Source organism: Cygnus atratus, chromosome 1, assembly GCF_013377495.2.
Source record: "Cygnus atratus isolate AKBS03 ecotype Queensland, Australia chromosome 1, CAtr_DNAZoo_HiC_assembly, whole genome shotgun sequence".
Classification (NCBI taxonomy): domain Eukaryota; kingdom Metazoa; phylum Chordata; class Aves; order Anseriformes; family Anatidae; genus Cygnus; species Cygnus atratus.
Genome location: NC_066362.1, coordinates 87,376,590 through 87,390,933, shown reverse-complemented (window position 1 = coordinate 87,390,933; position 14,344 = coordinate 87,376,590). Strand labels below are relative to the sequence as shown.

Genomic DNA, 14,344 nt, shown 5'->3' with positions numbered 1-14,344 from the left:
CTACCTGTAGAATTCTGAGTGTCAAGTCTTGCTGGTTTTAGCTGAGATTTAACTTTACTTCTGAGGTGCTGAAACACATTTATTCAGAATCTGACTATTGTGTCATCCCATTATGGCTGCATACCTTGTTATTTGGAAATATTTGTAAAACTGCATTTTTCTTCATGAAAATATAAGTTGTATGCATGTTCATATAGCTCCCCTTTCCAAAGATATAGTCATATATTATGCTTATGATTTGTTCTTCTGAAGTAATGTCATGATGCAATCGAAGATCAATTACACAGCATGAATAACAAATAGAAAAATCCACATGTTTGTAAAGGAACTGGCTTATTTCTCTGAATGCTAAAAAACATATGGAGTTGAAAAAATAAGTATTTGGCAAATGAGTTGCAAACAGAAAGGAACACATAAGCTTGCAAAAATGATATGCAGTGAGTATAGTAATCAGCTTTGGTCTTAAATATGTTTCATCTACTTAATTGTTCAAATGAAATACTGTGTCATTCCAAGGTTAGTTGCTGCTTCCCTTTCCCTAGCTTCAGGGGGTTGACAGTATATGGAATGATGGTACTGAAGATACAGCGGGAATCAATTGCCTCTGCCTCCATCAGTTCTCTCAGTAGGTACAAGACACTCTCTCATTTTAAAAAATTACATAAATTACATCTCTCAGTGTGGTATCTTACGATTTTAGGTAGCAAGAATGAAGTAAAGATTTTGGTTTATTTATCTTTCTTATTTATATGGCACAGTCATATAAAAATCTGCAATCCATAATCCAAATTCAACACCATTTTCCACAAAAAAAAAAAAAAAAAAAAAAAAAAAAAAAACAGGAAGAGACTGAATACTAAATCAGAGCTTCATCTTGCTTTTTCTATTTAGTACTTAATCCAATGAAGTTATCCTGATGTAACTGAGTGGTCTGCAATGGTTGGCAATGCATACAACAATAATACAACAAATGAAAAAAGGAAGTCAGAATGAAAGAAAGGCAATGTGAGAAAGGATAAAGTAAAAATGAAGCTTTTGGCTTCAAAAAATGTTGGCTTACTTTCTGGTGAGAGGTGGAGCAGCCTTCTAGTCTCAGGAGTATGTGCATGTTTGCACATAAAGGCACGGAGAAGATAATTATTTTGGCTCTGGAGTAGCAGGAGCACTAAGAAAGTGTAGGAAAGCATAAAATGATATAGCAAAGAGAATAAATTTTAATTTCATTAAAAAAATGATCCTGCTGGAAAATAGGTAATAAGGTTCTCTAGGAAAGAAGGTTGAATGAAAAAGGTGGGTAGCAGCATTTTATGCTAAATAAATACTGTTTGTTTTAATCTTGTTAGCACATAGCTACAGGATTTGAAATTACACGTATCCAGGTAATAGTAGGGAACAGTGACATTGAAACAGATAACTGAATCAATTTAGAGAACAGGATAAGTTATTCCTTAAACATCTATATGGAATAAATGGAAAGAAAAACGGTGCTGTGGGGGAATTAGTTTTTGAAGACACTCACTGGAGACCTCATGTAACTAGGAGTAAAACGCCACCGAGTTAAAGAACAGTTGTCTACCCTAAAAAAAATATTGCACCCAGTCTAATAACTTACTAGGTTGGGAAGGTGAGTTTGCCATTAATGAGATGTTGGGTTTTGTTCATGAAAAATTATTCTGACTTGTTTTCATTCATTAGAGTAGAATTCTAATTGTGTATGTGCAAGTATGAAAAGGAAAAAGGTCAAAGTGTGGAAATTACTTTTTAAAATTCTTGACTGCAAAATCATTGATGCATTAAAAGGCCAGTTTTGGATAACAGCTCAGCCTACTTTAGAGGTAACATGAAAGCAGAAATTAGAAATAAAAACACATGTAGTAATTAATAGAAAAAGACTACACACATGGACGTTAATACCCATAGAAAGTATTAAGTGTAGAAAATTGAAAATTAAACTAAATGTGTTAGGTAAAAGCCCATGCCTCAGAATACTCAGGATAAGGGGAATTTCCTTACTGCGTTATGAATAAAGTTATTGTGTAAATAGTATTGAGCTATTTATAGAAAAAGGTGCAGAAAATAAGGTGCTCAGAATTGAGAAATTTGGAAATTATTAATTTATTCACATAACATGAAAAATATGGAGTACTCCCCAGCTGCCATAGAAAGTTCTCTTCCAAGAGTCCTGGAAGAATTGGCTGAGGAGCTCTCTGGGCTACTGTAACTTTAATGAGTTTGGGGACACAGGGAATTTAAGAGTACTGGAAGACCGTAGATGTTAGAGTACTAGTTTGAACAGAAAAGGGAAGCACCATTAACCAGGAAACTAGATTTTTATAAAAATCAGTGCTGGAGAGGATTTGAGAAGTCATTTAGCTCCCTCTGCCCCAAAGCAACGTGAGTTTATGTAGAAACCAGTGTTTAATGTGTGTTAAAAGCCTTCTGTTGTGGAGATTCCCCAACTTCCCAATTAGTCTCAACTATCCCTCTTCTCTACAACTGTAGGGGAAGTAAGGATTTTCCTGCAGTCTAACATAAAACTCTTTTCTTCTGTAATTTAAATCTCTTCTTCCTTATTAACCATTAATAAAGAGAACAGATCATTCTCTTTGGCTTTAAACTGCCTTCGATACACTTTAGGACTGTGACTGGATAGCCTCTCTAATTTAACCTCCAAGGTGCACGACTCCAGAGCAGTCAGGACTTTCCAGAGCACAGCCTTTCTAGAGATCTCGTCATTCATGTTGCTCTCTGGTGCTCTTTTGGCAAGTGATCCTTGTGTTTCTTGAAGGAAGGCACTGAAAACCAGACACAGAACTCCCTTACAAAAGGCTTACAAATGTTGAAGAGAGGGGAAGGATTGCTTTATGTTTTTCACTGGCTCTAATCCTGTTTATTTATCTCAGTCACACAACATTGCTGATACTTTGTTTGCTATGTGATTTGCTATGACTCCCTATACTTTTTCTGCAGAATTGCTATCTAGACGGGCTCCCAGTCCTTTATTACTGCAGCTCGTTAATCTTGCCTAAGCCAGATAGCTGTGGCATGCAAAATAATGGAAATGCTGGAAAAGGACTTAGTTGATATATATAGAATGATGTCAGTTCATTTGTTTTATAGAAAACAGGACTGGTCAAAAACCAAACAATTAAATCATTATTTTTTTCCCAGTTGATTACATGTTAATTTCCAAAGATAACTCGCATATTGCTTATCTCTTCTTTCCTTCTCCCTCAAGCAGACAAACCACAGAGGTAACATGTTTAGATTTTGTAAAGGATGACAAAATACCACAGAGTATTCTGACAGTAGAAAGCTTCTGAAAGTAGAAAGTGGAATTAATAAATGGGGGTCTAAGAAGCCGTGAAGTATTTTTCGATGACTGGTAAATCGCAGAACTGGAGATATTCTTTATGCAGCATTCAAAATTCTGACTGGTCAACATTGTTCATTAGTAACATGGGAATAAAGCCAGCAGCTGACAAAAGAGTAGCAGAGTGGTAAGTAAATAAAGAGGGTGTGCAGACAGAAACCAGACTGTATCACTTAGTAAAGGTCAGCCCTTAAAAGTAAAATGTGTTTTAATATAAAAAAATGGATCAATGTATATTCAAGAAGAAAAATGCAACCTGAATTGACAAATAATGGTGAAAAGGAGCAATTCAGCAAAGGACAGTGATCTTGATAGATTAGTAGCTGCCTATGAGTGCTGTGCTGCCGTAAAAAATGGGCTGATGTGACCTGGGATATATAAACAGGATATGAAAATTGGGAAGGTTCTTTATCTTAATGAGTATTGTTAGAAGGAATGACTTCAGAATACTTTAGGTGATCCTTGTTTCAAAAAAATGAAAGAAAAAAAAGGCCATCAAAATTGAAAAAGAGTGCAGTCACTTCAGAAGAGAGCTGTAACAACTGTCTTGGGGGCTGGAAGTGAGAGACTTGAGAAGCTCAGGGTGTTCATCTTCTAAATGTGAACTGATTACAGTTGATAAGTAAGTTCTCAGAGCAAAAAATATCGTGCCAGTTTTGCCTGTCTCAGGATATCATCAGTCATAACTGCCCTACTGGAAGATAGTGAAACTTTCCATCTGCTACTTGTGCATCTTTTACCCTGCAAAGCAGAGAGATCCTAAATCCATGAGCCTGACATTGGCTTGCTGGCCAACCCAGCCAGCAGACAGCTAGGGCAAGCATGCTGCCAGGCCAACCAGCTTGTTACAACGTGCCTAGACAAAATAATAAAAAAAAAAAGTATGCTATTGTGCCCAGTATAGAGGTAATGGTAAAATATATTAGTCTGCAATGAGTGGGAGGTCAATCTAGGTGATCTGATAGCTTACTCTGATGTCAGACTATGAATCCGTCAAGTAATTTGGCTGAAATCCTTAATGCTTTTAAAACTCTTAGGTCAGACTGTCTGCAGCTGTGTGAAGAAAGGAGAAAAGAAATGGGTGACACGAATGTTCGGTTTTTCCTTTGTTGTACAGACAAGATTGTGGAGTTCATCTCCAGAGCAGTATTTTGGAATCAGAATTAAAATTCCACGCTGCCAGTCCTCAGAGCTCTGATCATCATAATTTTAAATAAAGCAGTTCCCTCAGGACTGGGCAAAACTTCTAAAAAGATTAATTTCAATTGTAAAGTTTAATAATAGCAATGTAAGATATGTCAAAAAAAAAAAAAGAAAGGAAAATGGAGTTCATTACGGCATAATGAGTTATAATGGTGTAATATCTATTAAGGAATATACTGGAAAACAAAGCCGAACACTTTTAACTTCTATGTACAAACTATACAGTTAACTAAAACAATAGGTTTATAGCTGCATGTTTAAGTCAGTACATTATTGTTGCCCACGTGACAACTTTCTTGGCTTAGTTAGTTAAAGAAAGATATGCAAGTGCTAAATCTAAGTTCTTTTTATTGAAAGAGATTTTTTAAAGGTTCATTTTGAATTGGGACATGCATGACTGTAATGGTAGAACTACGTTCTTTCATTCTTGTTCACTCTGAAAGTTCTACAGTCTGCATCACCTCAAAGATCTGGCTCCTACAGATGGAGGTTAGTGTCAGAAGTGTCAATAACATTGCTTAGTTGCAACCAATTTATTTATAGGTTTTTTTTTTCATAAATATTAATTTCAGTAGTTCCAGGCATCCACTTTTCTTATGCTGGCAGCTAATGGCTTGTCCATAATGACCTCTTTGCATGAAGTCTCATTTAAGAGGAATGGGACATTTTAAGGCAGAGAAAGGAGCATAAGCAAGTAGGCATGGGGACAAGGGTGAGTAAATAAAGCCTCCTGGTTCCATTAACTTTTTGGAGAATGTTCTCATTTTAAACATCATGTATGTAGTGTCTACTGTCTCTTTTCAGTCGCTGTGCATGTGTATTTCCAGTTCCTTAGAAACTGCCACCATTCTACAGCCAGCAGAGAAGCGTTCACTCCTGTATGTAATTCACATGTATACATGTGAGCATTCCTCTTAGTGTGGATTTTTTTGGGCAGAGTGAATTTTCTGCCAAGGAGCTGTGAGTTGGAAGCTTCTTGGCAGTGCAAATTTGTCTGCCATCAGGTCTGTGCTGCTGGGGATAGACTGTTTCTTAATTACCTCATTTAAAGCTAGGTCGGGTATCGGTCCCACACTGAAGTCTATTGTGTAGATATTTCCAAATCACTGAAGTGTGTGAGGATTTTATTACTTTATCTGTGTCCTCATTTGTATAGCAGCTCCGTTGATTTCATTGCTTTACAGGGGTTTGTATTTCTTTGTCATAAATTTACTGTTTACTTGATCTGCCATCATTTGCATATTTTTGATTGGTAATTTTTTATGTCTTTTGATAGAAATCCTGTTGCAATGGCAGCCTTAATTTTAATGATCTTCATTTCTGACTTTGAAAGTGCTGCCGTTCTAGTTCTGGTTATTTGCTGTTTGGTTGTTTGAATTCTCCAGTTTGAGGTTCTAGCTGATTTGATGGCTATAGGTGAGCATATGTGACCCTAAAAGATGCTTAGTAGGTAAAACTATATCAAAAATTATATTTAGCAAACTCAGTTATTTGATGGGGATCATTTTGTGAATATATACACGAAATATTAGAACATGGTTCACATACATTTGAATTTAGCATACTTTCAGTGATGAATTCACACCGGTTTTTAAGTTTTTTAATATATAGCTTTGAGCTTTCAGGTAGTACTTGATTAATTCAGGCAAGGAATTAATTAATTCAACTTCCACTGAAGAAATGAATTAGTTTTCCTTCCTGTATTTTGGTTCTTGTTCCTTCGAAGTATTAGTTTTGAATACCTCAATATTTATTAAATCACTGCCCTGCTACCACAAAAATCATGAAAGCAAAACAACATATTATACCCTGACACTGCTTACAAGAGTCAATTTCTGCCTGCAGGTCCATAGGTTTTGCAGTAAGTTCCAGTGCTTTTTATTTATTTAATTATGTATGAAAGAATTAAAATCTCATCATAATATTACTTGATAAATAGCAAGACAGAATCTCAGTTGAGAAGCAAATATATTTATAAATTGCCCATGCTGTCTGGGTTTGATTGAGAGACAGGGAGGAAGACATGGAGAAAAGAAAACAAACTCCTAAGATGAACTGAAATATTCTCAGAAACCAGCTGAGTACTTGGTCTTGTCTATGAAAAGGAAATGTCAAAACCCACTGGCTTAAGTTTTTTGGAGGTGACAGATCCCCAGTACATTGTTGCTTGGAGGGTGATAGAGGAAGCTGATGCTTCACCAGCCAGATGTGAAGAGGCTCTGGAACAAGAGTTTGGTAGCCTGATGTAAACGGCAAATACTACAACAACTGTAAATCACAGCTTTGTAAGTAATCAGCAGGAGCAATGATCTCAGTAGGGACAGGGATTCCATTTTTTGGAAATAAAAGGGCATGTAATATAAAAGGTTGAATTTATCTTTGAGTTATTCACAAAGCTTCATAAGCTGGTGAAGCACTGAAAAAGCTGGAAGTAGAACCCTCCCCTTTGTGGAATATCCTTTTTAAAATGTCATTTATTTCTTCAGATAAATCATTAAAAATTTATTTGGTTAATGTTGAGCTTTTTACCTGACTGTAAATTTGCTGATAAGGCTACTTCAATATGAAGTTAAAAGTCAACATACAGCCAAATATAGAACTCTAACTGCTACTAATACGAGAGACAAAGGAAGGTGTCAGGCCAAGTTTCATCTAAGAAGCTGGCAAGTCCTAACGGTTTGCATGCTGATGTCTCTATTCCATAAGGAAAAAAAAAAAAAAAAAAAAAGCATGACCTGACATCTATTCATAATGATGTAAATGCTTTATAGAAACATTATAGATAGCTGTAGAGTTTATTGTCTAAATAATCAATGTGCAGATCAGAGGTGGAAGACAATGTGCAATGGAATAAAACCCCAAAATGTATGCAAAGTGGTATCATGTTCCAAACTAATAGCTTAATTTTTCTCCATCATTTAGCTATCAGAAGGAGAATGGGTATTTGTGGGCCATAAGGAGGAACTGAGCCTTCAAAACATAGTAACTTGACAATTAAAATCAACTGCACTATACCATACTTAATTTTATGTTAAATCGTAATTTACATTTTTAAAATTAGATTAGAGGGTCAGATTGAACAATTCCATTAGAGGGCAGTAGTACACGTAGGTATGATATCTCATGTACTACGTATTTAGTTTACAGCCAGCTTCTTTATTGCTATGAGCTGTGTTCTATATAATCTTTGCATTGTTGCTGACAGGAAGAGAAAAATGATGATAGTGTAATTTAACACATTAGAATAGTGCAGAAATATTTTGTAATATACAAAGATGCACATTCTGTCATATATTAAAAAAAAAACACAAATATGTCGGAAGATCTGCAAAATAATTGTAACAACTTTCAGCATTGTGATATTCCAGCTAAAATACCCACTCAAAAGTTGTTAGTCTTTCTGTTCTGAATTATAGTTTGTGTATTGTATAACTTGCATTTCCTTCTTGAAAGGTTTTTTTTTTTTTTAAATATCTTTCTTTTGAAGATGTTTTTCCTTATTTTCGTAGCTTTAGTGCTCAAGTCCATGTGCAGACTTCCTAGATTTCCAGGCAAAGGATTGCAAAATCATGCTTGCTTATTCAAGCACCATTTAATGATGAGGCATCAATTATGTGTTGTGATTTGGCAATGGTTTTGGCAAGAGATTTAGTTTTTGCACGAGTGATATTTTCTGAGATACATAATAATAAATGTAAACCTCAAAAGCTTAAATGTTTTTATTGTGTTGGAGTATTCATACTCCAATGTTTTCATTAAAGCTTTAATATTAAAGCTTTAATAGCTTTAAGCAGATGTACCTGGCTGATATGTCTAGTTCAGTTCATATTGGTTTATACTTTGCTGTACTTTATACTTGTATATGTCTAATCAAAAAACACCACAAACATATAATTTCTTTTTCCACTTTCAGTTGTGTTGCTTGATACTACAGCTGCCCTCGGAGAACTAGGATGGAAAACGTTTCCTTTAAATGGGGTAAGTCACTCACTGTTGTGGCTTTATTGTCTTGAATTTGGCATTCCAACAGTACTAAAGTGAATGACTATTATAACTGAGTCAATATTCCTGTAGTGTGGACTCACAGGAAAGATTTTAGTTGTTCTCAGGACCGGAGCAGCCTGTGTTGTAATAACAAGAAGAACAGATGCAAGAATGACATGAGTACACATTACTATGCCCTTCTCTGGCTTTTCTGCTCAGGAATCTATCCCATTTAAAAATCTAATTCTAACTGTTACATATCATAAAGTTACATATTAAAAATTCTTATTTTGGAGGATGCATTTATGAATACATTTTTGTGAATTAAAAGGAAAAACAAGTTTTGATTTTGTAACATGATTGAAGTGAGGATTAATATGGACTTTAGCATCTGGTCAAATGGTATCAGGTTTGCTAAATCAGGAAAACGTTACAAATATGTTAATGCCATTAAGCCAGTAGAAACATGTAGGGAAAATATTTAAATAGTATTTTCTTTTTTTCATCCACTTACCGTTCTAGGCAAAACATCTCTATTCCAGTTTAAGATTTTACACAGTTTCACTGTGCTGCTAGTACAGATTGTCAGGCACTTGACATTGTGTTCAGGGCCTCATAGAGTTGCAGGTACCTGGTATATTTGGAGGTGGTATGGCTAGATGAGGGTGGGGAAGAGGTGCATTTTTGCTTTTTGAAGTACAGCCATCAGTGCTTTGCCAGGGGCTACGCAGAGTCTGTGTCTTCCTTCCTCCCGGTTGGTGCACTTAACAGAACATCAGAGGCATTTGTAGTTTAACTTTTTAATTAAGATACAGTGCACTAAAGCATTTGACACCTGTTCCATCAGCTACTGATGTCACTGTATGTACAGCTCTTGATCGCATGTCATGTGTTTTTATATTAGCTAGCATTATCTCTTAATTCTTGTGTGACATAATTTCTTGATGCTCTGAAATGAGCTCTGAAAGTTCAGTTTTTCTGAGTGAGAAATCTTGTTTCATTTTTAATTATTTTATTTCTTGTGATCCATTCCAGAAGGAAGTAGAAATTGTCTATCCTCAGCACCTTAATAATCCATTTTTATAAAATGCCTTCTGTGTCTTTGCCTTCAGGGATTTCAAGCAATGTTACATTTCTTAATCTCAGCCTATTCTCAACTTTATGGTGTATTTTTTTTCAGGGTTTTTCAGTCCATTGTATTCCTAGACACATTTCTGTCTGTTATAGATACTTCTGTATTTTTCATTTTGTATGAAGTCTCATGCAGCGTACGTTATAATTCTGAAAGTTTTTTCCTTCAGAATTCCTAGACAAGGCAAATATTGTCATATATTAAATTCCTCATGGTATTTTTGCATTATTTGCTCTAGGAAAAAAATAATATTGTCATATAGTATGATGAGAAAATACAGCAAAGAATTTTTGCTCTCGTTTTGTGGTAAGTCCCGCTGGATTGGACAAGGAGGCTGGCATTTGGAAAGTAGACAGGATATAATTTCATTTTTTCTGTAAATTCCTAAAAGCTTCAGTTACTTCAGTGACAATAACCACAATATAGAAGCATAAAAAGGCAATAAAAGTTGATTTAAAACATAACTATTACAAAATATCTCTTTTGGTTGGTCATTCCTATCCTTAACTTTACTTTTGCACCACGTTGAGGTTTTCATGGAAATTGCCTTTGCTGCATGTTAAGAACAGGCAGAACATACTAGAATACAAAGAGCTTACCTTTGAGGCAGTAGTTGGGATTCAATTATTAGATAATTTCCCTATAAGTAAAATTCATTTAAAAAAAAAAAAAGAAAAAAGAAAAAAAAAAGTAGCTAAAGCAAATGTGTGGGAGAACAGCAGTCTGCAGAGTGAGGAAAACATGCAGAGTAAGGCTTACTGGGACATTTAATAGAAAAATCCAGTGAAAATTACCATTTTCAGGTAAGAACTGGATAAATGCAGTATGGAGAGGTAGTAACTGTGAACTTAGAAAAAAAATGTGTCTAAACTGTGCATTAATTAATATAAGCTGTAAATTGGATAAAGGTTCGTGAGCAATTCAGCAAAGAAGCTTTGCAACAGATTTTGGGGAGTTGTACAGATGAGAGGAATACGTTATTTGGGGAAGAAGCATGAGCACTTCAGGAAAGAGACTGTAAGCCATTGGTCACATACAGCAGCAGATGACTAGATATGCTGAAAAATGAGGTTCTCCATTTCTCACAGAGTCATGGAGGAAAATATCTTAGGTCAATGTACTGGTCCTGTAAAGTTTGTTGTGAGCACTTGGAGGTAGTGGCAATGCTGGACCTCTGCAGAAAGAAGGAACAAACAACAAAGCAAAATAGTGAAGACAAATGAATTCTATGAAATGAGACTTTTCTCACTGAGAGTTATGCAGAAGTGCTGATTAAAATCAATGTTTGCTGATTTTTCTGGGTTAGTCTCATTCTGACAAACTTCATTAAAATATAGCAAATGTACTTGTTGTTTTGGGTAGTTGATCATACTGAAGAATTGCATACAACTATTAAAATATGCATCATTGCTTATAAAATATTAAATATACTAAAATTAATTAAAAACTAAAGTGGAATATATTTCTAAACTATTTCTATTTAAATTATTCTGGGATCCTGTACCTTATGTGAAGGTGAGAAGATTATTGAGTTTACAAATGTTCAGGTAATTAACAGAATATGACATTTATATGCTTCTTCATGTCCATTTTTTATGTGGTCTATGAAATAAAAAGCCAATATTTGTGTTACTTGTTACCTGATTCTTTTCAAAACTTAGGGTAAAATTTAAGGTGACAAGGTCACCCAATTGGTGACCAATTGGTGATGAAGGGAAGGCAGTGGACGTAATCTTTCTGGATTTCAGTAAGGCCTTTGATACAGTCCCCCATGGTATCCTTCTGGATAAATTGTCCAGCTGTGAGATAAACAGGTTCACATGACACCAGATGATGACCTGGCAGCCAAGAGGGCAAACTGCATTTTAGGATGCATTGAATACAGCACAGCCAGCTGGTCAAAAAAGGTGATTCACTTGCTATATTTAGCCTTGGTGCAGCCTCACCTTGAACATTGCATGTGGCTCTGGGCCCCATGATATAAAAAGGATGTTGAAGATCCTTCAAGCATCGAGAGGAGCACAATAGAACTGGTAAAAGAACTGGAAGGCATGTCCCATGAGGAAAGGCTGAGGACATCTGGGTTGTCTAATGTGGATAAGAGAACACTCAGAGGCAGCGTCATTGCTCTCTACAACATCCTGAGAAGGAGAAGCATAGAGTGAGGTGCCAGTCTCTGCTCCCTGGTCACTGATAACAGGATGCAAGGGAGTGGCATAAAGCTGTACCAGGAGGGTTCAGAGTAGGCATAAGGAAAAAAAAATCTTTACTGTGAGAGTGGTCAAACACTTGAACAGGCTTCCTAGACAGGTGGTTGATGCCCCATGTCTGTCAGTGTTCAAGAGACATTTGGGTAATGCCCTTAACAATATGCTTTAAATTTGGTTATCCCTGAAGAGGTCAGACAGTTGGACTAGATGAACTTTGAAGGCCCCTTGCAACTGAACTACCCTACCCTACCCTACCCTACCCTACCCTACCCTATCCTGTTTTCCTGAAGAGTGACTGTTTTTCGTTTGCTTGTTCTTTTGATAGAGACTTTTGTTCTGATACTGTGTAAATTGTACATGCTACTTTAATCAACTGTTTTCTCAAAAAGTGAGAGTAAGTGCGGTGTTTATGTGTGCAACAAAAAAGTCCTTGACATGTAGTTACAAAGCTACTCTGACTTTAGAACATTTTCAGTGGTAGAAGAATGGGATGATGCTGTTCTTGAGACTGACATTAACAGAAGTCATTAATTTATGGGCAGACTCAGTCACAAAGAATGTTTCCATTAAATTAAATAGCAACTGAAATATTAATGTTTGGGATTTGTGTAATATTGAGTATGCCTCAGCGATTTTAAACTAACTGGCTAGGGTGAAGTGGAAGAAAAAATTAGAAGTAGGTATTCTTCTGAAATTTGCAGAACCTTCACGTTCACCTCCCAGTTTTTCTATTTATAGTATATTCATAATGCAAAAAAAAAGATTGTAAGCTTTCAGCAGTTTTGGTAACCTCCAGAGGCACCTACCCAAGCAAGCAAAGATACAACACTTTTTTAATGTGGCATTTGTATGCAGTGCCATCATTTAGCTGCAACAATGAGTCATGCTCAACAGTGTTATCCATTCTTTAGTAATACAATATGTGATTTTACTATTTCATTTTCTTCCCAGTTGTTTGTACAACCTTTCTCAAGTTCAAGAATACAGTACTTTCTCTTACAAATATATTTTCTTTGTTTGCTTGTCAGATTTTTTTCCTTGTATTTTGACTGGGTAATAAATTAAGTGCTTAGAGCTACAAAAATGCAGCGTAAAACATTAATATCCTTGAGGTTGATAGAATCAGCTTTTGTTGATTGAGTTCCAATTTAGCTTCTCAGTGATGGGCTGTATAAAAATTCTGCTTTAATAATGAACCATCTGATACTTACTCCGTTCATTGGTCTGTGCTTCAGAATGAAGACAGAACTTTACTCATCTGTTACTCCTTAACCTTGAAAATGCAGTTTTGCCTGGATTTGTACAAAAAATGGGAAGGAACCCCCTCATAGATTTAAAAAGAGGTTTTGAGTGTGAGCAAGTGGACAGGCCAGTTGAGTTCGTATGAACCATTATCCGTGGCTACAGCTAGAGTCAATTCACTGAACGGAATTATATTTGTTAGATTTTTTCACTACTGTCTGTGGTGCTATGATTCTTAGAAGGTCTTTTTTTTTTTTTTTCCCTCCCCCCCCACTTTTTTTTTCCTATGGGATTAAACACTTATTCAGCGATTAATACCATTTTGAAATTTAGGAAGGAAAGGAAAAAACTTGAAAGCCTAACTGAAATGCAGTGATCCTCAACCTTCAGTTATCCATTAGCAGTAATGCTAATAAGATAATGTGCCTTGGACAACCAGGTTTGGTCTGTTTGTTTGTTTTTTTCTTTCTGACTTAAATTTATTTATCTAATTTTAGTTTCCCACTGCATTAAGCAATGTAACAGAATTTTGTGAATAAAATCTGCTTGTGAGCTATGCATTGGAGAGCACTGCCATAAGGGCCTGTCTATTGCTGATAAACTTCTACCATAAATATTTCTACTTAAATCTAAGAACTCCTTATTTTGCATGAGTTAAATCTACTTTGCAAGTGGTAATTTGGAACAAAGTGTTCTTGTTGGAAGAAGAAAATTAATAATGAAGAATTTCTTTGCTTCTAACATCAATCTAACTTCACACTTCCATGTAGACACTTAATAAACTCCAAAAATATTTTAAATTTAGCACAAAAAAAGGGCAAGGTGACTCATAGCACAAGTCTATGAGAAATTATTTACGTGTGGAAGGGGCTTGCAGAAGCTACCTTGACTTATCATTGCAGGAAAAATATATAGCCTCAGCAGTAAAAAGCCTACTAGAAGTTTCCTACATTATTTGACAGCTGTGTAAGTGATGAAACTATTTTAATCCCAGTTCCTGTAGTTATCTGAACAACTTCCTTGTAATTTTTTAAAATTGATTTATCCACGGAAGTAAGTCTATTTTAAATATCTTCTTTCTTTGGGTGATCATTTAAGATTTTGCATAACTGTCACTAATATGCAGTTCTATGTTTTTTTCTGTTCAGAATCTGTTGAGATTGAGCTCATCAAAGTACTGGTGTTTTTTCCCCCCACCAG

At 35.6% G+C, this 14,344-nt stretch overlaps 1 protein-coding gene across 2 annotated transcripts in view; it reads left to right on the top strand.

The window, feature by feature from the left end:
* EPHA6 (EPH receptor A6) overlaps nt 1-14,344 on the top strand; it is a 529,970-nt gene that overhangs the window by 26,364 nt on the left and 489,262 nt on the right. For both annotated transcript variants that reach the window (XM_035540604.2, XM_035540605.2), the window contains exon 2: nt 8,490-8,554. In XM_035540604.2, coding sequence (XP_035396497.1) covers nt 8,490-8,554 — 65 coding nt within the window. The remainder of the gene's footprint in view (nt 1-8,489; nt 8,555-14,344) is intronic.